This window comes from Syngnathoides biaculeatus, chromosome 2 (genome assembly GCF_019802595.1).
Source record: "Syngnathoides biaculeatus isolate LvHL_M chromosome 2, ASM1980259v1, whole genome shotgun sequence".
Lineage (NCBI taxonomy): Eukaryota > Metazoa > Chordata > Actinopteri > Syngnathiformes > Syngnathidae > Syngnathoides > Syngnathoides biaculeatus.
In genome coordinates this window covers 28,438,428-28,465,445 of record NC_084641.1, presented here as the reverse complement: position 1 = coordinate 28,465,445, position 27,018 = coordinate 28,438,428, and the positions used below count along the sequence as shown (strand labels likewise).

General features: G+C 44.0%; 3 protein-coding genes across 3 annotated transcripts; 1 reads left to right on the top strand and 2 right to left on the bottom strand.

Moving 5' to 3' along the window:
• Positions 1 to 1,176: 1,176 nt before the first annotated feature.
• Positions 1,177 to 12,201, bottom strand: LOC133495553 (L-rhamnose-binding lectin CSL1-like). Its single transcript, XM_061810366.1, has 17 exons — positions 12,076 to 12,201; positions 11,790 to 11,822; positions 11,634 to 11,702; positions 11,182 to 11,317; positions 10,406 to 10,515; positions 10,291 to 10,335; positions 9,381 to 9,513; positions 8,792 to 8,895; positions 5,530 to 5,613; positions 4,776 to 4,808; positions 4,621 to 4,689; positions 4,398 to 4,533; positions 2,559 to 2,668; positions 2,442 to 2,486; positions 2,230 to 2,362; positions 1,660 to 1,763; positions 1,177 to 1,199 (listed from the first exon to the last, which is right to left on the bottom strand). The coding sequence occupies exons 1-17, from the start codon at positions 12,104 to 12,106 to the stop codon at positions 1,177 to 1,179; spliced, it is 1,398 nt and encodes a 465-aa protein (XP_061666350.1). The 5' UTR covers positions 12,107 to 12,201.
• Positions 12,202 to 13,482: 1,281 nt separating this feature from the next.
• Positions 13,483 to 16,775, top strand: LOC133514004 (L-rhamnose-binding lectin SML-like). The gene is made up of 9 exons (XM_061845213.1): positions 13,483 to 13,614; positions 14,021 to 14,053; positions 14,503 to 14,571; positions 14,686 to 14,821; positions 15,527 to 15,636; positions 15,714 to 15,758; positions 15,858 to 15,990; positions 16,514 to 16,617; positions 16,693 to 16,775. Exons 1-9 carry the CDS (start codon positions 13,581 to 13,583, stop codon positions 16,722 to 16,724), a joined length of 696 nt encoding a protein of 231 aa, XP_061701197.1. The 5' UTR covers positions 13,483 to 13,580; the 3' UTR covers positions 16,725 to 16,775.
• A 529-nt stretch (positions 16,776 to 17,304) lies between these two features.
• lrrc47 (leucine rich repeat containing 47) lies at positions 17,305 to 26,842 on the bottom strand. The gene is made up of 7 exons (XM_061845116.1): positions 26,231 to 26,842; positions 24,867 to 25,316; positions 22,497 to 22,613; positions 22,292 to 22,407; positions 21,966 to 22,068; positions 20,302 to 20,391; positions 17,305 to 18,709 (listed from the first exon to the last, which is right to left on the bottom strand). Exons 1-7 carry the CDS (start codon positions 26,798 to 26,800, stop codon positions 18,488 to 18,490), a joined length of 1,668 nt encoding a protein of 555 aa, XP_061701100.1. The 5' UTR covers positions 26,801 to 26,842; the 3' UTR covers positions 17,305 to 18,487.
• Positions 26,843 to 27,018: the final 176 nt, after the last annotated feature.

Sequence of the window (27,018 nt, the reverse complement as noted above, 5' to 3'; positions counted from 1 at the left end):
GTGCCCCCTTGCGGCCGTTAGGGGGGGGGGGGGAAATGCACAAATTAGCTGTACCACCCGCAAGGTTGAAAGTGTGTGTGTGTGTGTGGTGGTGGTGGTGGGGGAGTCAGCCAGAAATTACACTAATATACACACACACACACACGGAGTTACTTGCGCGTTTAGGTGACTGCGGCTGAAATAATACCCTGAGAATACTAGTCACTAGCAGGTAACTTTGACAGAGTAGTTGTAAAAACTGTAAAAGGGCAGCGCGAAAAGTAAAGAGTGTGTAAAGAGTGAGTGGAAGTCCGCTACCTCGTATTGAAGGTCGTCTTTGTGGCAACTGGCTGAGGAGGCAAAGGCACGAATTCTCCGCCACTTGTGGTAGAAGCTTGAGAACTACTTCAGCCAGAAAGTAATCGTCACCCTGTTCAGAGAAAGGTCAGCATAGTGACGATAGTGAAATTTATTTTATCTGAGCTGCTTATCCTCACAAGCTCCTGGACTTATCCCAGCTATTTTCTGAACTGGTTGCCAGCCAAATCAGAGGGGACTTGGAGGCATACAGTCGTACTCACAATCACACCTAGGGGCAATTTAGTCTCTCCAATTAATGCGTGTTTTTAGGGATGTGGGAGGAAACCGGAGTGCCCAGAGAAGACCAACTTCAAAAGTAAAACAATTTAATAGATTAAAAACAGGTCTCTATTTTGTTGGTTTTATTAAATAGTTCAGATGTTTACATACACAAAACATTTTCCTGTTCTCAGGTTACCCACATTTGCCAAATTGCTAATAACCCCCCCCCCCCCCAACAATTTCTGCACTACTTTCTTCAATGTCAATACATTCCATTAGTATTTGGGTGTCTAAACTGGAGGACTGACCAATCATTTTTCATATTTGTTTTTTGGGGGGAGGCAGGCCACACCACCATTTGTGAATCTTGGCTCTCACTGTGATTTGCTGGAGTCCTAAAGCTTTACAAATGATACATAAAATATTTGTAGATTGCCAATTTCAGTCAGACAGGTTGAATAAATTAAAGTATCCAAATAAATTTTGATTTATTCAAAAACAACAAAATGTTCATTTGACACTTAGTATTACACCATTTTAAAGAGTAAACATTGTGAAGTCGTGTCTCTCGTTGAAATGTGGACTGATGCAGCAGGACTCCATTTGCTTGAGCTGCTAGTAGGGTTTATTGTCTCGATCTGAGGGAAGAAAGGGGGGGGTAAAAGTAAGCCACGTTTAAGATGTGCACCTATGGGCTATTGTCAGAAATTAGTCATGAGAATGATGAGTATATGTAGTCTAGTAGCCGAGGGCACTGCTGAACTACCAGACAATGTTTCAGTACTGCAAATATTACATTTTTTTGTTAGCCCTGCTATGGCATTTCAAATGGAGAGAAGCTAGCAGACTTTTTGTATGAACCGTAGCATGGTAAAACATTTGCGCTTAAATACAGGGTGTGACTAAACTGTCCAGGACTATTAGTATTACAAAAATGTTGACAGTGGCATCATGGTACTTTTCTAATACCATATGCAGTGCAACCCTATAACTTAGCATAAAAAAAAAAAAAAAAAAAAAAAAAAAAAAAAAAAGTTGTTTGACCTAGTTACAAATAACCCTAAAATAAATTAGCATGGATGCTAAGTAGCTACTTACAGTTGCATGTGTAAGCAACCTCCAAGTACTTGTAGGTGCCTTTACAAGGGTCCCCAAATACTGCGTTGCTAGCTGTGATCGTACAGGTGTTCTTTCCATTGCACCTGTGAGAGCAGAAGAACATTTGCAGTTTCAAAGATTTCACGATAGCCAATAATACCTAAAAAATTAAACCTTTCCGTCCAACCCTGCAAAACTATTCCACTCCTGTAGGTGGCAGTAGTGCAATACAGTACTGGATATTCTGGGTAGGATCTTTGGTCCATGCAGTGTTCATTGAGAGCGTTAGCTGGGGCAAGAGTAGACCTCACGCTAACAGTTGGCCTTTTCACACACCTATGGACAATTTGAGAGCCCTTTCTCACCGGCGGAGAGGTCGGCGTGACCCTCAGGACTGAAAATATTGCCCGCGCTCTCACTAGCGACTTTGGCTTGTTTCAATCTGGCCCTCTAGACTTCAATTACAGTATCATAAAAATTGAGCCATATCAAAGCCTCCGCACATCCAACCGCAAATTTATTTCGAAAAACTTGAAATCATGCCGTTATCGTTACAGCGCGCTACCGTACCTGTTGGCCACAACGTCCGTCGGTTGCAGGCATTCGACATTCTCGATCTCGTGTCGAGACCTCCCGTGCGTGCAGGTGGTCTGGTCGCGGCGTCCGTAGTCGGCGCCGTAAACGAAAATGACACGCCCCCAATCTGGAATCAAAGCCAATGAACGTGGGAGTCGAGAGTTCCAGACCATTAATAAATGAGTAGAACAAAAACTTCATCTTACCGCAATACAACTGCGCCACTGACAACTCGCATGCCACCACCGTAACTGTTTGAGTGAATTCAAAAACCATTAGTTATGAACTGATACACATTCTCGGCAAACGTGCAGGTGACGTACATGCCGACACGCAGGTGAAGTTGGTCTGTAAATATTTGAAGGTGCCAACGCAGGGATCAGGAGTGCGGAAATCTTCCACGGTCACCTCGCACGATTTCTTGCCGTTGCAACTGCAGACGAACGGAAAGACTCAGAAGAAAAACGCACTGCTGACACTTTAAAAGTTGAAGGTAAGAGCAAACGCGCGCGAGGTCTTGCCATGCCTCAGGTACCGTAATTCCCGGCCTACAGAGCGCACCCGGTTATAAGCCTCAGAGTACATTTGTAAAGGAAATACCATTTGGTACATAAGCCCCACATTGAAATGTGATATTTACAAAGAAAGACGGTACACAGAAAGTTTAACGCTAGCGCAGCCGCGCTAACAGAGCCAGTTTAAAAATCAAAGACATGACAGTAACGTGCTAGCAGTGTCGGACCGGTAAAAGTCACTTCCTTGGCACACGTATTCCACCGGTCTCACTCTTCCCTTTTCCGCTCAAGTGCCCCCTTGTGGCCGTTAGGGGAAAAAAAAAAACAAATTAGCAAAAGATTAACTGATAATTCCTAATATTTTGAGCATATGGATTGCAGCAAAATGATGGTGCGCATTGTCCATTGGTAGAAGGGTTTTCCTGATTTGTTTTTTTAGGTCAACTTTGGGGATGCGCATTATACATGGGAAATTACGCTAATTTAACACGACCTCCCCGGTCCGAAATTCATTTGCCCATTCACGGATCGAACCAAACCTCTGAACTGCTTGGCTGACGTGGTTTAACATTTTTTTTTTTGCGCACACATGTTCAGTCAACTCCAGTAACAGTGAAACAAAACAAGCATGTTCAGATAAAGGCGCTCCTATAAAAATGTAAAAATCACCGAGACAAGGCAGTAACATGCTAGCGCAGCGCTAACAGGGCCGGACCAGTAAAAGTCACTTCCTCGGCACACGTATTCCACCGGTCTCACCTTTTCTGCTCAATTGTTCCCTTGTGGCCGCTAGAAAAAAATGCAAACCTAGCAAAACAGAAACTGATAATTCCTAATATAAATATATATTTTTTGGGATGCGCAATATACATGATAACACGACCACATCGTTGTGAGCCTACTGAAGTCCGAAATGAATCGAAGTTCAGCTCGAAAATTGGCCAATTCACGGATCGAACCAAACCTCTGAACTGCGACATGTGATTTAACATTTGTGCGCGCATGTTCAGGCACTTAAGAGCAATTTTCCACTGAGTGATGAACTCAAGTCACCTCCAGTAACGTAGCGAAGCAAAACAACCATGTTCACAGATAAAAGCGCTCCTAAAAATGTAAAAATCACAGAGACATGGCAGTAACATGCTAGCGCAGCGCTAACAGAGCCCGACCGGTAAAAGTCACTTCCTCGGCACACGTATTCCACCGGTCTCACCTTTTCCGCTCAAATGTCCCCTTACAGCCGTTTGGGGGAAGAAAAAAAAAAAATGCACAAATTGGCCACAAACCGAGCAAAATAGAAGCGGCTAATTCCTAATATTTTGAGCATATGGATTTCAGCAAATTGGTGGTGCGTATTGTCCATTGGTAGAAGGGTTTATTTTTTGGTCAATTTTGGGGATGCGCATTATACACGAGAACTTGCGGTAATTTAACACAACGGCGCGAGCCTACTGAAGTCCGAAATTAATCGAAGTTCAGATCAAAAAATTTGCCCATACGCAGATTGAACCAAACCTCTGAACTGCGAGGCTGACATGTGGTTTAACTTTTTTTTTTTTGAACAAATTTTCCACAGTGATGAATTCAAGCAAAACAAACATGTTCACTGATAAAGGCGCACCCAAAAAAAGAAAGCCTAATTCTTACGATCTCTTGAGTCTCTCAACAGCATCTCCTTGAGCGCAGCGGGTGTCGGCCAATTCCTGGGGAGGTCTTCCCTCGCTGCAGACCAGCGAGCTAGCGCGACCGTACAAAGCGTCGCTTACGCTGATCACGCCGTGTCCTGTCGCACGCAAAGAAAAAAAAAAAGTGGAATCACCTCAAAAAGGACACCGCGTTGAATACTTTAAGACAACAGCTGAGCTCTTACCGCAGTCCAGCCGATGGACTTGCCAGTTGTTAAAGTCGCAGGTCGTCACTTGCAAAGCGGAGTCGACAACTACGGAAAGCGACGTGAAAATGTGTCAGATTTTTTTTACGACAATGGATAATTATGGCACGGGTTGGAAATTAACTGATAGTCACCTGCTGGGAGAAGCCAACATGTTGCAATCAGCACTGAAAAACAAAAATTTAGAGCAGGGCCGTTTAAACGGCTTTTTGGTCATGCGTCGCACCGTAGTTTTGCTTTAACGGAAACCATAAAAACGCTAAAAAAAAAAAAAATCATCTCATTATTACGTAAAACTGTTTGGATAACTAGAAAATTTTGAAATGAGTCAAGTTAATGTTCAAAGGAAATTGCCAACTTAAAAAAAAAATGCTTACAATAGCTTTGACATTCAATTTTGTAATATTTGTAGCAAGAATCATTGAAGTTGACATGATTTGCGTTCGCAAGCCACAAAGTGTGGCGGACTGGTTCTGGCCCCCGGGGCCTGAATTTTGACAAGACAAAGATTGGTCTTTTTTTTTTTTAGTAATTTTAGACTTCATTTATCTCAATGACTGATTATATATATTGTGGATGAGTAAGAAAGCTGCACGTTGTGGACGGGTTCAGAATTTTTAAAAGCTAATTTCTGGCTTTTTTAAGTTTCATTTAACATGAATAATTGATCATATTCTGATGTCTGGCACAAGACTGTATTAATTATCGATGCCGAATGTGGACATGCTCATTAATTTCCCCCTTTTATGACGTAGCAAATAAAGAAAAAAAAAACAAACAAAAAAAAAAAATATATATATATATATTCCCCACATTACAAACTTTCCCATGAGACTTCTTTTTAAAAATCAATTTTGGAACAAAAATGTTTGGAAAGTGAATACTCACACAGCGCCGAACTGCGTCTGAAGTAGGAGGCCATGATTATCGCAGGAACCGGTCCGCAACACTGATGAGCGTTCGAAGAGGACCCCCAGTTTTTATAGTGAATGCAGAGGCGCCCACAAGTTGCCAATCAAAGGCCACGCCTCCTCCCATCAGACAGGCTCGGAATTCCCAGTATCATCCTTGCAACCTCTTCAACCGACCACAATTGTTTTAATGTATTAATAGAGCAAACATTTATTCCATAATTTCTCCCCTCTGCGCCCCCAACTGTTTAATTTGTTACAATATTATGGGTATTCCTTAACAAATGTGTCGTTTTTCCGAGCTGTGCTTGAATGCATCATGCCTGCACTCACAATCACAGCGACAGGTGAGATATTAGTTTTGCTGTTTTCATAAAAATCTGGGAATTAACCATTGTATCATTGGATTTTGAATTTTTTTGGGGGGTGAGAAGAAACCTGCTTGCGCTTCAATTCCGAATGAGGGAGGCCCCACAGTTCTGAGGTCCCGGGTTCGATCCTGGACCTGCCTGTGTGGAGTTTGCATGTTCTCCCCGTGCCTGCCAGGGTTTTCTCAGGGTGGGCACTCCGGTTTCCTCCCACATCCCATTAATCGGGCACTCCAAATTGCCTGTAGGTGCGATTGTGAGTCCGGCTGTTTGTCTCTACGTGCCCTGCGATTGACTGGCGACCAGTTCAGGGTGTGCCCCGCCTCCTGCTTGTTGACAGCTGGGATAGGCTCCAGCACTCCCCCCGACCCTTCTGAGGATAAGCGGCAAAGATCATGGATGGATGGAATTCCTAATGACAGAGCAAATACTGTACAGCGGGGGTCTCAAACTTGCGGCATGCGGGCCATTTGTGGCCCACGAGATGATATTTTGCGGCCCCCACCTGTATATGAAAGTATCGTGGTCGTGCGGCCCTCGGGTTTTATACGGATGGCACTTTTAGGGTGTTGTGCGCGGAGGAGACATATCACGGGGGGGTAGATGGCGATCGGGCGTGTGACATCGGCAGCGTTTTTTTTTTTTTTTTTTCAGGTTTTGCACACAAGTTGTAAACACCAGCGTCCTTCTTCATCTTATTTTGTCTTTTTAAAAAAAATGTTTGAGAAGATAGGATTGTTTTTAATTTCGAAGGCGGCCCAGCCTCAGCCAGACTCCGCCCCCAGTTGCCCCAAGGTAAATTGACTTTGAGATTCCTGCCGGACCGTATATGTAATAAGGCCAGGCCTGCGCTATGAAGTATTTGGGCCAAAGCATCAACGTGAAATGAATGCAAGTGAAAAGTTGAGTTTGCAGTTTTCAAAGAACAAAATTTCAAATATGGCAATGGCTCAGCAACCTTTTTGAGGCTGAGGGCGACTTCGATCACGCCGATCGTATGAAGGGTGACGTGACCTGTTTGCTGCAGACTTCATTATACGCACTTTTTTTTTTTTTTTGTATTGTATGAAATTACAGATATTTTCACATTTTAATTAATGTAAGCAAGTCAGATGAAAAAATTTAAAGCACAAATAATTTGCGGCCTGCGGTATTTTTAGAACATGTCTCTGATTTGAACGTAGGCTGTCGTCACCTGGCAAGGCCGCGCGCCTCACGACTATGAACGACATGCGTACCCTTGTTTTGTTTCAGGATCTGTCCAATCCATTTTTAATTTGCAATTATTCTACCTCGAATTAAGGGCAATTATGTAGCCAAATGGGAATGCACGGTGGCGCAGCTGTAAAGAGTTGGCCTCACACTTCTGGGGTCCCAGGTTGAATCCGGGACCCGCCTGTGTGGAGTTTGCGGGTTTTCTCTGGGCACTCCGGCTTCTTCCCACATCCCAAAAACACGCGACATTAATTGGACACTCTAAATTGCCTCTAGGTGTGCTTGTGTGACTGTCTGTCTCCATGTGCCCAGCGATTGGCTGGCAACCAATTCAGGGTGTACCCCGCCTCCTGCCCGTTGACCGCTGGGATAGCCTCCAGCACTCCCCGCGACCCTTGTGAGGATAAGCGACCAAGAAAATGGATGCACACTTAAGATAGTGTTTTGTTCCTATAGTGTACATGTGCCAAGTTATGCCAGTTGGGTCATCATCTTTCTAATGACAGTTATTGAAAGTTTCATTTCCTCACGCAGGCCTGTCATGTTTATGACAAACACGGCAGTATTTGCAGGTTGCTGAGCAGAGATTTAGGGTTGCCGACCCCTCAAGATACATTTTAAGTTTCATGCCACATAATCGCATAGGTTTGGGTGAAAGCTAGAGAATGAACCACAAAAGATCTGAATTTTGTAATGATAAAGGGTGAAGCTAAATCACTTTTATTATAGCAGGACATTGGATGCATTTGTTCCCAATTCGGGCATGGTTTAAAACTATAGTTCCATAAATCATGCAGTTTTAACATCTCAGCTGGACTAACCTTTGGAAAAGGGCGCTTTTAAGTGTACCAAGACCATGGTGCACATTGTGAACGAACAGGATGGAATAAACTACTTTAAGTGAGGGTTGTGTGACAGTGAGCACTCCCAGTGCTCAAGTCTTGCGATTCAAGTGATGCGCGTAGATTTTGTAAACTTCTGGCCAGTCTGAAACATCCCCACCCATGCGTCAACATTTGCCAGCGAGTGTTCATGTTCGCTACGGATGCCTCAAGACAAGAGCATACAAGTGTATATCTTAAGTTTTGTTTTCAGGTTAGGTTATAAAAACATGTCAGCTACCTCTATGTAGAAGGGGAACTACGAGACCGGGGGATTTTACCAGTAGGCATCTGCTACGTACCCAGAGATCCCCTGTTAGTAATGCACGCGCATTAATCACAAGGAGACATTTCAGCACAGGGGAGCGCTCAGACCGTCACAGGGGGGGGCAATCTTGGTCATAATTTGACTACAGTAAGATTTGTGAGACTTAATCACCGCCTCAGCCATCCCTACAAGTAATGACATAGCTTGCGTTTTAGCTAACCGACACCATTTAATGCAGGAGACTGAAAGTTGTGAAAAAGCGACTCAATTACTTTCTTCCAAAGCCTTGCATCCAGATCTCTTTATTAAAAGGCATCATTTACAGACACTTAAATCAGAACATTTCAACCACAGCGCTCTACTTTTTATAACTGCGTCTTCCCAGGATCTGTAAAAATAAAGTACAAAGATATGGTCAAAGTAGCATTTATGAATTAAACACTTGAGTAATAATTCAAGCCACACTATTTTTTTGTGCTCATGTTCGAGATGCTAAACCGGACTCACATTGGCACGTGTAGGTAACCTCTAAGTATTTGTAGGTCCCAACGCAAGGATCTCCAAACAGGTCGTTGCTCGCCGTGATCATACAACTGGTTTGTCCGTTGCACCTATTAAAAAAAAAAAGAAAGTTTGATTGCTGTGCTTTATGAAATTCAATAAATGGCACAGGTCAGGAGGCAATTTCAAATTTTAAAAGAAAAGCTGTACTCCACATTTGACCCTGATGGGAGAACAGAGTTAGTCCGTGTGCACAATCAAAAATCTCAGCCTATTGTTTATAGCAAAATTTAAAGATCAAATTTTAATTTAAAATCAAGTGCGTCAGTTTTCTACCACTTTTGCTGTTCTGGGTCAAAGGCTAGCCAATTGATTTTTGGTGAGAGGAGTGATACACCCTGAACAGGTCACCAGCTTTAAAAAAAAAAAAAAAAAAAAAAAAAAAAAAAAAAATCAGAACACAAGTCTGTAAAAAAGGTGGAATTCTGCAAAATGCCTGGCCAAGAGATTTACACCCTCGACTGTGAAGAAGGCACCAAAACCGCAATCGTCATGAGAACAAGCCGATTTCTTGTGTGCGAGTGCGCCACTGTACCTTTTGGAAACGATGTCAGTTGGGTGGAGACATCCAACGTTGTCGATCTCCTGGGGGGACCTCCTGTACGCGCATGTGGTCCGGTCGCGGCGGCCGTAGTCGGCACCGTAGACAAAAATGACGTGTCCCATGTCTGGGAAAGATGAGAGCGAAGGTTGGCGATGAATGAGTGTATCGTATCTTAAAAATCTGGGCTATGGAAGTAAATGTGCCACCAGGATTGGAATTTGAAATTCAAATGACATTTTCAGGGAAACTTTTCAACGTTAGTCTGTGCCACGAGGCAGGGTCGCTTCAGGTCAGAACCGAACAGCCAGCCAATCGCAGTTGCGCTTTCTTAGTCACATACGAAGAAAGTGTAACTGGATTGGCTGGCTGTTCGGTTCTGACCTGAAGTAACCCCTGCCTGGTTGCACAGACTGTATTTGACAGTCTGTTAACATTGAAAATGTGATCTTTACATTTCAAATCCTGGTGGTACATATTTACTTCCATACAGGGCCTGCTATTGGATGCAATAAGAGTGGGAAGGCACCCCCTCGAAAATTGAAGCTCCCTAATCGTTAAATTTTGCATGCATTTGTAACATTTCAACCAAATGTTCATGAGTGAACCCGTTTGCTCTGTGGCAGGCATAATTTTCAAAATACAACTGTTGGCTTAACAGTTTTTCCCCTTCAAGTGTACTTTGTGTATTTAGAGTAGTTGCAAGGCGGCCAGTTCATGGTGGTGACTGGAATTACCAGCGTCCACAGGATTAGAGGGTACTTTGACAAGTACAAATGCATACAAGTGGCCTGTTATTACCTGAACATTTTACACATTAGCAGCCACACAATGACACTTAATATTTGAGCCAGAACTGCTTCTAAGAGAAATTAAAAAAAAAAAACTAGATGTTAAATCTTACCGCAGTACAAGTGCGCCACAGATGCCTCGCAAGCCACCACCGTAACTGCGGGAGCGAATGGAAAATATGTTATATGCGAAATGATACTTTCTTTCTGGGACGCGGGTAAACATACCTGCAGGCAAGCAGGTGAAGTTGGTCTGCAAATATTTGGAGGTGCCGACGCAGGGATCAGGAGCGCGGAAGTCGTCCATGCTCAGTTCGCACAAATGCTTCCCGTTGCAACTGCAGACAGACAAGTAAAAATGAAGCAGAAGAAGCACTCCTTTTAAAGTCAGTCATAAGCGCAAACTACTTTTCTGACATTTAAGAACTATGAAATTACAATTTCCATCCATTATCTAGTGCTTTTCCAGATCAGGTCGCGGGCGAAGTAGATTCAGTAGGGATAACCCAGACTTCCAGCTTTTCCGGAGGCATTCCCAGGCCAGCCGAGACAGTTTCTCCGGGGGTGTCCTGGGTCGTCCTCCCGGTGGGACATGCCCGGAACACCTCACCAGGGAGGCGTCCAGATCAGATGCCCCAGTCACCTCATCTGGCTCCTCTCAATGTGGAGGAGCAGCGGCTCGACACTGAGCCCCTCCCTGATGACCGAGCTTCTCACCCTCTAAGGGAGAGCCCAGACACCCTGCGGAGGAAACTCATTTCGGGCGCTTGTATCCATCATCTTGTTCTTTCAGGTCATGCTCACAGGTAAGGGTAGGAACGTAGCTCGACTGGTAAATGGAGAGCTTCGCCTTGGCACCCTCTTTACCACAATTTCGTCTCAGATATTGTATCCAAACGAGGGACAGCAAATTCCAGAAAACATTCACGCACATGGTTACATTTTCCTGCTTTTAAACCTAAACAAGCATACGGCATTTACGTCAACCATGCCCTGACGCATACCTCGTCTTAATGTTGTCCATCGTGTTCTCCCGAGCGCACAGCGTGTTAGTCAGCTGCTTTTGATCTTGGCCGTCGGCGCAGACACCCGAGCTCGAGCGGCCGTACAAAGCCTGCTGCATGCTGATCACGCCGGGTCCTGTCACACCCGAAAAAAAAAAAGACCAAAGCAATGTCGTTTTGTGCAAATTGATACAAGCCCTGTCATGGATTTTACAAAACCCAGGTTGACCTGAACTGTTCAGTTTTAAAGACCCTGTGAAGTAGCAGCCACTTGCTAGAGGGTCTAAATCAAAATATGACTTCAGATTTTTTTTTTTTTTTTAAATCTGTGTGCCATTACAAGATTTATAGTCGGGACAGAACCGGTTAACTCAGTTTTGCACTTTACAGGGCCTTAAAAATGACTTGAAGAAGTTCAACACTTGCTTTGTCAGTCAAGTCTGAAGCCTTACCACAAAACAGGCGATGGACCTGCCATTGGTTGGAATCACAGGTAGTCACTTGAGTGACAGAATCGACAACTACAAGTGAACAAAAACCACGAACAAATTTTTAGGAAACAAATAAATACACTCGTGCCTTGTCGGACTTTCCGCGTCGACACTCACCTTCTGTGAGGAGCAAACACGTCGCTGTCAGCGCTGGAAAACAGTAGCCATGAACATTAAGACTTTATACAGCGCAAGGTGGCATTCATCATTGATGAAGAAAGACAAATTAGCATCGCATGAAGCAAAAATTATTAGGGTGAAACCATTTTGAGGAGAAAACTATACTCAGTCAATGCAATTTTAGCTTAGATCCTGGGCCAAATATCCAATAAAAAACTAGAATATTGTTTAGCTTTTTCCCCTCCTCAACTACAAACTCATCAATTTAACAACAAATACTCACACAACACTACACTGAGTCTGAAGAAATCCATATTTCACAAAATTCGGCCAGCTGCACTCAGAGAACGTTTAGAGGAGAATCGCTCGTTTTTATAGCGACTGCAATTAAGTGCTCCACCCAAGCAGCTGATCGGAAGCCAGGCCCCAAAGTCCACCTTTCCCAAACCAGGTCTCCAATTGGCTGCATTCATTTAAAATGTGGAATACAAAACTAGACTGCCGCACTCTGCATCCAGCATTGGTTCCGCCACGGTCAACAAGTTGTGACTTCCGGTCAGGGCAAAAAGCAAACAATGCGATAAATCGACAGTATATACTTGGGATGTATTCAATCCTTAGAGACATAAATATAATATAAACATTTGCAGCATGCCCAGGAAGGTTTAGATGATACATTGAAATATTCAATTTTCTTTGCCGCTTATCCTCCCAAGGGTTGCGGGGAGTGCTGGGGCCTATTCCAACTGTCAACGCACACCCTGAACTGGTCGCCAGCCAATCGCACTCGGTCGCACTCACAATCACACCTAGGGGCAATTTAGAGTGTCCAATTAATGTTGCATGTTTTGGGGATGTGGGAGGAAATCGGACTGCCCACCCGGAGAAAATCCACGCAGGCGCAGGGAGAACATGCAAATTCCACACAGGCGGGTCCGGGATCGAACCCGGGACCTCAGAACTGTGAGGCCGTACGCTTTACCAGCTGCGCCTCCACCGTGCTGCTTATATATATATATATATATATATGTCTATTTTTTTTCCACTTTCATAATTCAAATAATTAATTATGAAGGTTAAACTCAAACACAGTTTTGCACAGTTTTGACAGCAAACAGCACAACAAGAATGAACCATATCGACACCAAAACAACAAAAAAAAGCAAAACCCAACGTATTGTAATATTATATTTCACAATGTACATTCGTAAGGATATCAAAAGATGTCAACGTTTCGCGCGAAATAATACGCAAAGCAATGTTTTGCCCTGACCGGAAGTCGAAGCCGAATTACTACGTGAAAGGGGTCTGTGCCCAGTTTTGTTTTTATTCTCCGAGTGACACCTAATATAGCCAATAGCATATCCATTAGGCGCTATTAATATGGATCATGTACACGATGACTTTTTTTTTTTTTTTTAAAGGACATTTAATTGATGAAGTTAGTGAGCGTGAAGTTATTAGGTCGATTGGTTTCATCTCTTTCGGGACTCCTCGACAGTTCAGTTGAATTGATTTTATGATTCCACTCAACGTGAGTACTATTAATGGCACCTCTCGGAGATTCAGTGCATGTGTCGCGACTGTCACTCAATTGCAAAATAAATGAATCCATTTACAGAGATGATTGAAGACGTGCAGGGTGCAATTAAGGCTGGCACGGTGCGGGTGGGTGTGGCGGGCGTGGCTTCTGATGAGCAGTTTGGGCGCAAGCCTTTCAATCAGCATAAAAACCTGCAATCCGCCTTTCAACAGCGTTAGTGCAACCTGCAGTATTGTGTGCGAAACATGTTCTCCTGCTCTAGACTTCGCTCTGCGCTCTGTGAGTATTTACTTTTGAAACAAATCTGTGTTTTTGTTTTTCTTTCCAAGATTCCGAGGCAGGCGTTTAACTCAAGAATGTTGAGCAACTTTAGTCATTTTGAACGTTTCCAACGTTAGTTCGTAAGTGGCTGAATTAGGTTCTTTATTACTTTATAAAATTACCTTTTTAATTCCTGCGAGTGTTTTGACAGTTTTAATACCAGCCTGAGTGCAAAAAAAAAACAAATGTAATGACATTATCTTAACTGTTTGAAGCATAAAATGACAACTGGTATTTTATTTTATTTTTTGGACATACTTGCATGGGAGAGGACTAGTTGTAGAAACATTCTAGTTAAAAAAAAAAAAAAAAGTGCACATGGCTACAATTTTTGTTTCGATTGAATTATTTTTTTTTCTTCCAGTGCTGGCAGCAACCTGCTTGTTCATCCCGGCAGGTGACTGTCCAAGTTCATGTTTGACACGAATATTTTTTCTATAGAAGATTAATGCCACCATGATTTGAAATATAGTGATCAATATTTTCAATAGTTGATTAAATTCAACTGTCTACAATTCACCGTCTGTGCCACCAGGCAGGGTCACTTCGGACCAGAATTGAACAGCCAGCCAATCGCAGTTACGCTTTCTTTGTCACGTGACGTCACATACTAAGAGCGCATGTGATTGGCTGGCTCTTCAGTTGTGACCTGAAGTAACCCTGCCTAGTGGCACAGATGGGGAATTTCAGACAGCCAATTGTAAACCTTGAAAAATTGCACTGAAATGCAATTATTGGGGGGAAAAAAATGTTCACGTCACCTTTCAAATTCAAATCCTGGTGGCACTAATCTACTTCCATACGTTTCCCAACTCCCCGTTCACACAAACTGATTCTTTTGTGCAGTTGCTGATTTTGCAGAACAAGTGACCACCTGTGATTGGTTCCCTTTGAACATCCATCGCCTATCCTGCGGTAGGGGGGTGGGGTCACAATTTTTGTCTCGTGAATTTTCAATCACACGTAATCGGTTGACGGAAATTGCAAATGGCTCCCCCCCCCCCCCCCGAATTGCTGTCTTACTCTCAGAACATGGCGTGATCAACGTGCAGCAATCTTTGTACGGTCGCTCCAGCGCGGCACTGTGCGCCGAGGGGAAATCGCCGGAGGAGCTGGCTAACTTGCAGTGCGCTCGCCAAGGAACCGTGGACCACATTAAGACAAGGTACGGTATATGCGTTGGGTGCTATTTTATACAAATGGATACATTTTAAATTATCTTACTATACCACTGCATATTTGCTGTCACTGAACCAGCAGTGATTAAATTTGTTACAATGGGGGAAAAAGGTGAAATGAATTTATTTGGGGAAGAGAAATTTCTTAATCTGTACACAAGTAATCCTTGGCTAAACTACACTTGGCACAGGGGTGTCAAACTCTTTTCCTGCGGGCCTTATTGTAGTTACAGAGGGCCGTTGTGATGGTGAAACCATGTAAATCTTTTGCCTCATTTACACTTATGAACTAGTTTTGTAATCAGAAATCAAGGATAATTGGATTTTTGGTTTGGTAATGCACGTTATCTCAACATTATGAAATTTTGGTACAGACTTGAACAAAAAAAATCATGGAAGTTGATATGCCTTCGTGGGCCAGAGCTGGCCCCCACGCCTTGAGTTTGACACATGTGACTTAGCACATCTGAATGTTTTTTTTTTTTTTTTTTTTTTTTTTTTTTTTTGTGATCGCTGCATTCTAGCATCTTATAAATCTAAACTCCCCCCCCCCCCTTGTTCTCCAGTTTGCTGGCAATGGAAAATTTATTTGGAGGGCAGGCCAAAGATTTATTTCAGATCACAAAAAACTGACTGTAGCTGGAGTTTACACTAATGCTGCCTTTCTTGGGCGTACCATTCATTGTCTGCAGGTGCAACGGAAAAATGACTTGTGAAATGATCATGGAGGATTTCCGCACCCCCGATCCCTGTGCTGGCATCGCTAAATATTTGCAGACCAACTTCACCTGCTTGCCTGCCAGTATGTCACTGGTGTAATTGTGGGGGGGGGGGGGGAAGTAAAAGTTCACATCTAACAAGCTTTCTTTTACTTTCCAGTTACGGTGTTGGCGTGTGAGTCATCAGAGGCAGATTTATATTGTGGTGAGATGAGGAATTTGAAATCAATCGCTAATATATAGGATATTTTGATTCTCCAGATTGCCTTTTTCCTCACCACCTCCCCTTCCTATTTTGATCCAGATTTAGGAGATGTCATTTTGGTCTACGGCGCTGATTACGGGCGACGCGACAGGACCACGTGCTCGTACAGAAGGGCGCCAGCGGAGATAGAAAACACGGAATGCTTCCACCCAACCGACCTTGTCGCCAAAAGGTAGGATTACACACGGTTGGGGGGGGGGGGGGGGAATAGTAGCCTGCTTTGTTGACGGTAGAAATGGTGCCGATAAGTTTTCCTCAACTGTTAATCCCGATTTAGCCTTACTTGGGCACTTATGGCTTTAGTGGTTCATACGCTAAACTGTCCTCGGGTGTCATTTGCGTACCCTGCCGGGATGTGTTTTCCCCGGAACAGGATAAGTGGTGTATAAATTGTCCTGCCTAAATTTATTATATATATATATATATTTTTTTTCTAAAAATGTAACTTCACTCAGTTTGCTTGCATAAATGCCAACTAGATTCAGACTTTCTATATGTAGCAAATGTTGACTAAATATTGTTGCCACCTGTGGGACTAGAGTAATGCTTTTTTTTTTTTTTTTTTTTTTAAATAAATGGGAGTGTGACATTTTGAAATTCATGTTTTGTGCCAAACAAATATGTGCGTTCATCTGAGATGACACGCTGAAAGAAACTTACTTTTAGTTTTAGAATAACAAAATTTTCATTCAAAGGTGCGACGGTAAAACCAGCTGCAAGATCCCTGCTAGCAATGAGATATTTGGAGACCCCTGTGAAGGCACCTACAAGTACTTGGAGGTTGCTTACACGTGTATACGTAAGTAGGTGGTGCTGAATGTTTAAGTATTGGGATATATATATTTTTTTTTTTTAAATAAACTGTCTTTTGCAGAACCTGGGACTAACCTCTCCAATGGGATGTAAAGGAGTCCTGGCAGTTTCACTCTATTTCAATAAACTATTAAATTAAGTCAACATGAGTTTGTGTTCAATAAGGGGAACATTTTTCTTTGCCTCAAGACTTTGGAAGGGATTTGGTGTTACAAAGTCTGTTCCATGACTCACCCTGAAGGTCTGACTGCTTTTTGATGAAGCAGCTCCACAATTTTTATTTTTTTTTTCCTGAGCTATAACTATAAACACCCTTTAGTACATAAAGCATCAAATTGGTTTTACTCGGACTTGTGTATGGACATTCGTAAAGGCACACCTTACTACGCAGTTGACTCCATCACTAATTAAAAATAATTTGTGGGTTGCAAGAGGACAAAGCTGTAAAATTGGAACAAACCTAAATCCTGGGGGTGTGGGTGAGTAATTCTAGAGCAAATGACACAATTTTAGCAGTTTTGTGAGGGGGAAAACTGCATACGAGGAAGGAATTTTACCCATTTTGGGGGGGGGGGGGTGGTAATGTGACAAAATTGGCATTCCCCATTACAGAGACTGGCCTCAGAGGTTTAATTGGAATGTCACTCTTCAAAGATCCTGCTGCCAACATGTGGGTGGGGGTGGTTATGTTCCTATGACTACAGAAATTCAGTGAGCCGAGAGTACCACTCTGGGCCAAATGCCACGTCATTGTCTTGCTATCCTAAACGATTACATTGTGCATAGTTTGAACACTTAAGATTTTATATTGCTGGTGTTTGGTTGAAATGTGCAGTAATGGTCATTTCTTTATTGCGGTTCCCCCATTGGCTTGGTAAACCAGGGGTGGGGAGGTCGTAGCCCACCGGGGCCTCCCTCCACTCCCCGAGAGGGGTTGCGTCGGGAAGGGCGTCCGGTGTTTAAAAACTGTGCCAAACAAGTATGAGCGGCCATCTTAGATGTCACGCTGTGGCGACCCCCTAACGGGACAAGCCGAAAGGAAACTTTTTATTGCAGTTCACCTATTATGGATTTTAATTCACATCGCTAAATTGTCATGTTAAAACCATTTTAACAAAAAAGACAAGCAATACCTGTACAGTCTCATGCTTCGTGCTAAGATTTTTGTTTATTGTACGTCTCGAACTTAACCAATGAATGAGACTCGCTGTGTATCATTGGAACACGTCAAGTCCTGCCATGCCACCCAAAAGTTTTTTTTATAAGTATGCAGTAAGTGAAGTAGGGACATTTTAGCTGTTGAACGGACACCCCTTAACACCCGTTCCTTAGTTCAGCAGTACATTCAAAATTAGCATGAACTATAATGGTCAGTACTGTAGTATAAATTTTGTAAGTTAGAGTATGGTAGTGTTTGTTATGTGGGGAAAGATTAAAGACTGATGAGATTCATACAGCTTTATGGGGGGAAAAAAAAAAAAGTCTGCCACAACAGAACTCTCACTGCGGGGGTGGTCTCGATTAGTAAACATGATAAATGAGGTATCATGTCCAAAACCCTCACGTTTCAACAAAAAAAAGAAATTAAATCCCTTATCCTAAAAAAAAAATTCAACATCTTAGATATTACAAATAAGGGGACTGACCAATATGATAAATTTTGGAATAGAAAATACTCAAAATTTGGAGATTTTGTACAAGGGCAGCAATATTTGGTTGTCTCACTGGTAAACTGACTTGAATAAATGTTTGTCCAGATTTAGTTTTCGGGTATGTGAGGATAATTTTAATTTTCATCCAGTTTTCACTTCAATCCCGGCGCAAAAAAAAAAAAAAGTGGGAAATGCTTTCCAGCGCTACCAAATGACAGTCAAGTTGGGGATATCGCTGGAGAGGTCCGTCTTGGATGGGTAGACCACCTTCAGGTTCCCGTCCTGGTCGACCGTTCGGACCTGCTGGACGATCAGTTCACTGCAGGCGTCTGCAGCGGGTGTGGTGTCGGGCGGGGTCTCCCCATCTCCGTCAGACCCCGCTTCTTCTCGATGCTCGGCCGTGAACTTGTTCAATTCGGCCATTTTCTGTCAAGAAGACGGGAACGGGCAAACTGTGGTCACCGTGAGGTGTGTTGTTTTAGCTTTTAAAAGTAAAAATAATCACTTAAACTGCAGACAAAGGTTTTGTATTAACAAAAACAAATCCACTTTCTTTTGTCAAGAGATTCAACCTTTGCAGGTCAGCACTTTATTTTATAAATTGTTTGCATATTATTTGCACTTCCACCTGACCTTAAAGGGAAATTCCGGTGGTTTCGGATTAACGATGTATCCGATAGGTCATGTAATACGTACTCTATTTTGACAATATGATCTTAAATCCTCTCTCATTTAAAAGTGTCTTGAAGATTTTTAGCGACAATTACGAATTTTCAGGGTCATTTTGGCGAGTCACATGACGTAGGTGCGCGGATGTGACATGTACCGTGCCGCGACAAATGCTGGTTTACATGGGACACCGTTATGCCCAGCGCCGATTTCTTGGATTTATCCTCATCTGATGAAGAAATAGCGGCGTCGGTTGATCGGGAAGACGGAGGAATACTTCCATACAGATTTGAACCTGTGGCTGTAATTAATGTTGAATGTTCGGATGGTTCTTCTGACGCCGAATCTGAGTACTCTGAGGCCTACGCGCGACATAAGTGCGTAAACAAAGGCCCCCGGGAGGTCTGGGCCAACAGCCGCTGATGGTTCATCGGATGGGAATGACGCCAAATCTGACGAGCGAGCTCCGGCGGCCAGCCGCGAGCCGAGGTTCCAGGCGGTGGAGGCCGTTAGCTAAAGGCCTCGCCACCACCAAAGCTCGGCTGAAGGCCTCCACCGCCTGAAAGCTTGGCTCGCGGCCCGCCGCCGTAGCTCGCTCGTCAGGCTCTGCGTCATTCCCGTCCCAAGAACATTCCACGGCTGCCGGCCCGGAGCTCCCGGGGGCCTTTGTTTACGCACTTATGTCGCGCGTAGGCCTCCACAAAGTCAGACTCAGCGTCATTCCACACGAAGAACCATCCGAATATTCAACATTAATTACAGCCACAGGTTCAAATCTGTACGAAAGTATTGCTCCGTCTTCCCGATCAACCGACACTGCTATTTCTTCATCAAATGAGAATAAATCTGAAAGAAATCAGCGCTGGCCATAATTGTGTCCCATGTATTCGAGCCTTTGGTGTGGAACCTCATACGTCACTTCCGCGCACATAGGTCATGTGACTCGCCAAAATGACCCTGAAAATTCGTGATTGTCGCTAAAAAAAAAACACCATTAAATGAGGGAGAATTAACATTACATATTCAAGATAGAGTACATATTACGTGACCTATTGGATACATTGTTAATCCGAACCACCGGAATTTCCCTTTAATGTGTACGGTATATGTCAACTGTGCATCGCAGGAGCACTCGCTTTTCGGTTCATATGAAAATCAAAGCGCATGGAAAATAATCTGAGTATTCGGCTTTAACACTGAGAGGAGAACGAGGGTATTTTGTTGTCTAACAAACAGCATGACACGGACACACAAGCTCATCTAAAATCAACAAAACCGCCGAGAAAACCTATTTCAAAGAATGACGTCCCTCAAATGTGAACGATAAATTGTAAGCGAAAGAGGCTTACCGCAATCAGAGCGTCCATGACGTCTTTACAGGTTTGCAGGCTTTTTGCACTCGTCACCTCCAGGAACAGTTCTTTGGTCGTCTTCTTGATCTGTAAAGCGCAAATCAGAAAGTCGTGATCTGGAGCGAGCTCCTTCTCGCAAGCTCATTTGGACATTGCCGGTGTGGCGGTCTGAGCGCTCCCCCGTGCTGAAAAGTCTCCTTGTGATTAATGCGCATGCGTGTATATTTTGTAAACTTCCGGCCAGTCTGAAACATCCCCATACACGCTTGAACATGTGCCATTCGACTACTTGTTGCCAAGGGTTCGTGTACGCTACGGGCGTCTCAGAAAGACGAACACAGCGGACGTACATATATTTGTATATCTTTTTTATCAACTTTTGTTTTAAGGTTAGGATATCTCGTATGTTGGCTCCCTCTATGTAGAAGAAGGGGAACTATGAGACCGGGCGATTTCCCAGAAGGCGTTGTCTACGTACCCAGAGTTCCCCTGTTAGCAATGCATGCGCATTAATCACAAGGAGACTTTTCAGCACGGGGGAGCGCTCAGACCGTCACACCCGACTTTGGTAAGACCCCCGCCCCACTCTCGGAGAGGAGTTGTCGTGAATAACTTGTGAGAGGAGCAACTAACTGTATTGCATTCCTGATTACATGACAACAATGTGAATCACCCCCCCCCCCGCCCCCCAGTATTTAGATTATTTCAATTTCTATTAATTTCTGTGCAAGATGGCAGCTGTCATGCATAACTGCCAAGCAACTTGGCTTGAGCATGTTTCATATTGCCTTGCGTGGGTACGTATTGAAGTAGATTAGTGCCGTCAGGATTTAAATTTGAAATGTAAAGTGAAATAGGATTTGAATTTGAAATGCGGCACAGTGGATCAGCTGTTAAAGCGTTGGCCTCACAGTTCTGAGGTCCCAGGTTCAATCCCGGACCCGCCTGTGTGGAGCTTGCATGTTCTCCCCGTGCCTGCGTGGGTTTTCTCCGGGCGCTCCGCTTAACTCCCACATACTAAAAACATGCAACATTAATTGGACACTCTAAATTGCCCCTAGGTGTGATTGTGAGTGCGGCTGTTTGACTGCATGTGCCCTCCGATTGGCTGACAACCAGTTCAGGGTGTACCTTCCCTCCTGCCCGTTGCCAGCTGGGATAGGATCCAGCATGCCCCGTGACCCTTGTGAGGATAAGAGGCTATAAAAATGGATGGATGGATGGATATTGATATGCCACAGAAAACAGGATTTGAATTTGAAATGTAAAGTGATCACATTTCCAATAGTTGCTACAATTCGCTGTCTGAAACTCACTGTCTGTGCCACCCGGCAGGGTTACTTCAGGTCAGAACCAAAGAGCCAGCCAATCGCAGTTACGCTTTCTTAGTCACGTGACGTCACATACTAAGAAAGAGTAACTGGATTGGCTGGGTGTTCGGTTCTGACCTGAAGTAACCCTGCCTGGTGGCACAGACGGTGAATTTCAGATAGCGAATTGTAGCCAGTTGAATTGTTAACATTGAAAAGTTACACTGAAATACAACTATTGAAAATGGGATCACTTAACATTTCAAATTAAAATCCTGGTGGCACTAGTCTACTTTTATAGCACGCCCTTGGAACTTCTGAAAATGTGATTGTTTCAGAGGAATCGCATACCTTGGTTTTCTCACTATTTGTGATAGGCGGGAATGAGATCACGTGTCCTTCCGCATCCAGAATACACGGGTAGAGCGCTTTTCCTTGCAGAAGCTGCAGGTATCTAGAAGCAGGTGGTCAGCATGGATTGTCTTCATAAAACGTTTTTTAAAACTTAAAAGATATTGTAACATGTCAGGCATATATGAGAGCACACACGCCGGTTACTGTGTTCGACATTTTATATCCACTCCATCTCAACACTTATTTGCTTCCTCAGGTCCTTTGTTGGACTTAAATTCTTTCCCAACCGAGCGAAATGCTGCAAATAATTTTCAGGCACTGACTTGTGGAGCCCAGTGACGTTCTGCCTCTTCTTCTGCTTCCTCAGGTCGTCGGCCTCCAGCTGAAGATGCCGTATCAGCTCGACGGCCGTCATCTCCTTCCGACCCAGTGGCACGATCTGACGGAGCAGGAAAAAAGGAGCGCTCATTTCAACTTACAAGATTTTGTTGCGTTTTTATTGTACAGAATTGTTGGACGTTAGACTACTTTGAGCTGTGTGGGAGGTTTGGCGTCATAGGTCAGCGGGCCTTTGAGGAGCTGCACATCATGAGTGGCGATGGTTGCGGTGGTCCTTTTCCCACATACGTCCTCATGAAGTTTTGTCTTGGAGGCGGGAATCAAACAACAGGCAGTCCAATCACATCACTGGCACATTTAGTTATTTTTTATGAGCGTGTAAATTTGTTTATTCAACTCTTGGCATCCATTTTTGACACTGCTTGTCCTTATGAGGGTTGCGGGTGAATTCAAGCCTTTCCCAGCTGATTTTGTTTGCTGGAGGCGACGTACACCCTGGATTGGTCGTCAGGGAATAGAGAGACAAAAATGCAAACTCACATTTACAGCTATGGACAATTTAAGGACTTCAGTTCACCTACCACCAGTCACTGTGATTTGAATGTAGAGGCCCGTGCGCCATCGCAATCACAAATCTGCACAGTTGACCACGAAAAAAACACGTGCGTAAAATTTGTTATGAGTATAAACACATAGATACTGAAAGACGTCGCTTATTTTGTGTAGTCTTGACCGATGTTACCTGTAAGCTGCGCCACTGCGCACTTGTCGCATACTCTCAGCGCACGTGAAAACCGATCCAGCGCAATGAACCACAGCCTGACATCTTTTTTTTTTTTTTTTTTTTCAAACACAGAAGCACAAGGTCTCCAACAAGCAGCTGCTGCTCAGCCTACTTCTACTTCCTAGTTTACCTGACACCGCCCCCCTCTGCTCTTAAAGGGGTACACTCATGATTACAAAAAGAACACACACCCGCAATTTTAAATCAGCGGGCATGACTGGTGGACCACATTCGTAACTTTATATCTGCGGGCATGACTGACCACACCCGTACATTTTTCAAATGTGAGTGACTGCTACAACACATGAAAATGCAAACGCTACACAGGAATGCTGGACCTGAGATTCGAAGCCCAACCCTGGGAACTTAGAGACAACTAAGCCAATAAGTTGCCTTTATATCCATCCATCTTCTTAGCTGCTTATGCTCACGAGGGCCGCGGGAGTGCTGGAGCCTATCCCAGCTGTCAACGGGCAGGAAGCAGGGCACACCCTGAACTGGTTGCCAGCCAATCGCAGGGCACAAAGAGACAAACAACCACACTCACAATCACACCTAGGGGCAATTTAGAATCTCAAATTCATTTTGCGTGTTTTTGGGATGTGGGAGGAAGCCGGAGTGCCCAGAGAAAACCCGCAAACTCCACACAGGTGGGTCCCGGATTCAACCTGGGACCCAAGAAGTGTGAGGCCAACTCTTTACAGCTGCGCCACCGTGCATTCCCATTTGGCTACATAATTGCCCTTAATTCGAGGTAGAATAATTGCAAATTAAAAATGGATTGGACAGATCCTGAAACAAAACAAGGGTACGCATGTCGTTCATAGTCGTGAGGCGCGCGGCCTTGCCAGGTGACGACAGCCTACGTTCAAATCAGAGACATGTTCTAAAAATACCGCAGGCCGCAAATTATTTGTGCTTTAAATTTTTTCATCTGACTTGCTTACATTAATTAAAATGTGAAAATATCTGTAATTTCATACAATACAAAAAAAAAAAAAGTGCGTATAATGAAGTCTGCAGCAAACAGGTCACGTCACCCTTCATACGATCGGCGTGCAAGCACGGGGATAACATGCAAACTCCACACAGGCGGGATTTCAGAACTGTGAGGCCAACTGAGGCACTGTGCCGCTTGTTCCCTTTATAAATAAATATTTTTTACAAAGATGGAAACCCAATTATTATCACATACTGACCAGTAAGCCATGTAGCCATCATTGCAAATGTGTTGTCAATGGTGTTAAGTGGACTAATAAAGGTTAAATATTGCAGTGATCCCTCGTCTATTTGCACCTCACGAAGTCACAAAATCATCTACTGGCATTTTTTTCAGTGGACCCTTTTGTCCACATCTATTTATTTGCACTTTCATTACAGGAGAATTGGAGCCAGGCGCTTAAAAAGTAGGAGCAGGAAAATATATCCCGAAATGCTTCCATCATGCTACTGAACCAAGGCTCATCCTGCCCCCGGCGCCAACGCAGAGTACTGCTTGTTATCCAGAGTCTGAACTAGTTTTGTCCCCCCATATGTGGCTTAGACTAAATCTTACATCAGGCCTTAATGAGGACAAGAGTTATAGAAAATGGATGGATGTGCTCTACCCTTTCAATTTCTACAGAGACCTGTTAAACCAGATGGGTTTTGAATGAAATGTGTCCTTCCCTTGTAACCCGCTGCCAGTGCTCCCATTGGTTAAAAAAATACCTTGAACCCACAAACAAAAAACAATAACTTCATTTGTTTCCTTTTTAAATACGCTGCAGACTTACTTGTGCCACCAGGAACCGCTTGAGAGAGTTCCCGGCTTTCAGGTTCATGCCTCTGACCACACAGCAAACCAGGTAAGGTCGCACGTCCTTCACCTCCGCGCCGACTCTGACCGTAAGTGCCTCGGGAGCGTCGGAAACCCGGAGAACTCTCACCACCATCTTGTTGACTTCTTCCAACTCATCACGCTCTTCCTCCCTCTTCTTCTTCTGCTGTTGCCTCTTCTTCTTGTCATTCACGCTCCGCCCCCCGTCCATGTCCCCTCGCTCCTCTCCCTGCCTTGCTTTCCCTCTCAGGTAGTCCAGGATGGACTTCGTCTGGCAGCCATTCACCATCTTCTCTAGGCGCTTGTCGTTCAGCTTGTTGCCTCGGAAGTTGATCTCCTTCAGCTTGGGGCAGTCGCTCAGGCTGGACGGGATCTCGCTCAGCTGGTTGTTGGAGAGATCTAGCACCTAGATGGCGGACACCAGCAGAACCAAATTCAGCTCACAAACTGACTGCAGCACTTCGTAATCACGCAGCAACTAAGAATTCGAGGGGAGACTGAATTCTATTCATGCTCATGCTATATTACAACTACATAACATGCTATGATTTTATTTTAGTTATTTTTATTTACACGGTGGATCAGCTAGAAAGCTTTGGCCTCACAGTTCTAAGGTCCCGAATTCAATCCCAGACCCGCCTCTGTGGAGTTTGCATGTTCTCCCCGTGCCTGCGTGGGTTTTCTCCGGGCACTCCGGTTTCCTCCCACATCCCAAAAACATGCAACATTCTTTGGACACTCTAAATTGCCCCTCGGTGTAATCGTGAGTGCGACTGTTGCCAGTCTCTTTGTGCCCGGCGATTGGCTGGCAACCAGTTCATGGAGTACCCCGCCTCCTGCCCAATGACAGCTGGGGTAGCCTCCAGCACTCCTGTGACCCTCATGAGGATAAGCAGCTCATAAAATGGATGTTTATAAATGCTATCAAGGCTTTCCTTAAAATGCTTTGATGATTTATTGGATTTTCTCGTGTTTTACACCTAAAACCTTTCCCAGTGCTACCTTCCACTGCTGTATGACATTTCTGCACAATAAAATTGTAAATTCTCCATAATAGTAGGATAACTCCGTTTTACTAGAGCCAAAACTACCTGTGGCCAATTTTGTTCTCCTAGTAGGGTCATGCCTACTAGTTTGCCAATATAGTATTACTAGTGCAGCACATTAGTTTATTAATAAATGTTTAATGGCACAGTAGTGGAAAAAAATTCTACTAGTCTTTCTATCTTCTGCCACCTTCAGCCTTGTCTCCTGGCCATTTCTACCACAGATATCAAAACTAACATAATATTTGATAAATGTTGTGATGTGTGTTTTCACCTTCAAAGCTGGCAACTTGTGAATATCTCTGGCAAGCTCCGAGATGGCGTTATCAGAGGCCTCCAGGGTGCAGAGCAGGTCCAGCCGTTCCGAGTACAGATCGCTCGGAAAGGCGCTGATGCGGTTCTTGGACATGTTGAGGTTTGAAAGCTTGGAGCACTTGCTCAGTCCGTCTGGGAGAGCCTCCAAACGGTTGCAGCTCACGTTCAAAGTGGTTAGCTCGTGGAGCTGGGTGATGCCATCCGGTAAAAGGCCGAGGTTGTTGGAAGACAGGTCCAGGACTTTGAGGGACTTGAGGCTTCTGATGACATCTGGGATGCATGCGAGTTTATTCCTGCACAAGATGAGACTCTGAAGGTTTGTCAGACGCTGGATGTTCTCGTGGATCTCCGTCAAACTCGGACACTGGCTAACCTCGAGATAATTAAGCAGCGTGAGGGAATAAAGGGCAGAAGGAAGACCCCCGTGTGATGAAATCTTCTTATCGGCTGCGGCCCCTTGCAAAACAAGTTCACGTCTCTTTTCTACCGCCGCTTTCTCCACTTCTGGCCATGTTTTCATTGCGTCCATGTTGGCTACTCGTAGTGTTGCTAGCAAGCTAACCCGGAAGTGAACAACTTGTGTTCGTCGAAAAAAAAAAAGGATCTACCCATTCACAATAATAAAAGTATATCTTAATATTTTTTGTCTTTTAACGAGAGGAAGGACGATTAAAAGTACCAAAAAACGGCTTTATTTATTTTAATCGTTGTTTTACTAATACTTAGTCAAATAACGTCGACCCCCAA

Coding starts and splice junctions, on each gene's coding strand:
- lrrc47 (XM_061845116.1), bottom strand. CDS start 26,800: ATGGACGCAATGAAAACATGGCCAGAAGTGGAGAAAGCGGCGGTAGAA. Junction 22,069..22,291: donor AACGTCACTGGGCTCCACAA/GTCAGTGCCTGA, acceptor ACCTGCTTCTAG/ATACCTGCAGCTTCTGCAAG. Junction 18,710..20,301: donor TCATGGACGCTCTGATTGCG/GTAAGCCTCTTT, acceptor TCTTCTTGACAG/AAAATGGCCGAATTGAACAA.
- LOC133514004 (XM_061845213.1), top strand. CDS start 13,581: ATGTTCTCCTGCTCTAGACTTCGCTCTGCGCTCT. Junction 13,615..14,020: donor TAGACTTCGCTCTGCGCTCT/GTGAGTATTTAC, acceptor TTTTTCTTCCAG/TGCTGGCAGCAACCTGCTTG. Junction 15,759..15,857: donor AGAGGCAGATTTATATTGTG/GTGAGATGAGGA, acceptor ATTTTGATCCAG/ATTTAGGAGATGTCATTTTG.
- LOC133495553 (XM_061810366.1), bottom strand. CDS start 12,106: ATGGATTTCTTCAGACTCAGTGTAGTGTTGT. Junction 10,516..11,181: donor ATGGACAACATTAAGACGAG/GTATGCGTCAGG, acceptor GTCTGTCTGCAG/TTGCAACGGGAAGCATTTGT. Junction 9,514..10,290: donor TGTGGCGCACTTGTACTGCG/GTAAGATTTAAC, acceptor CATCTTTCCCAG/ACATGGGACACGTCATTTTT.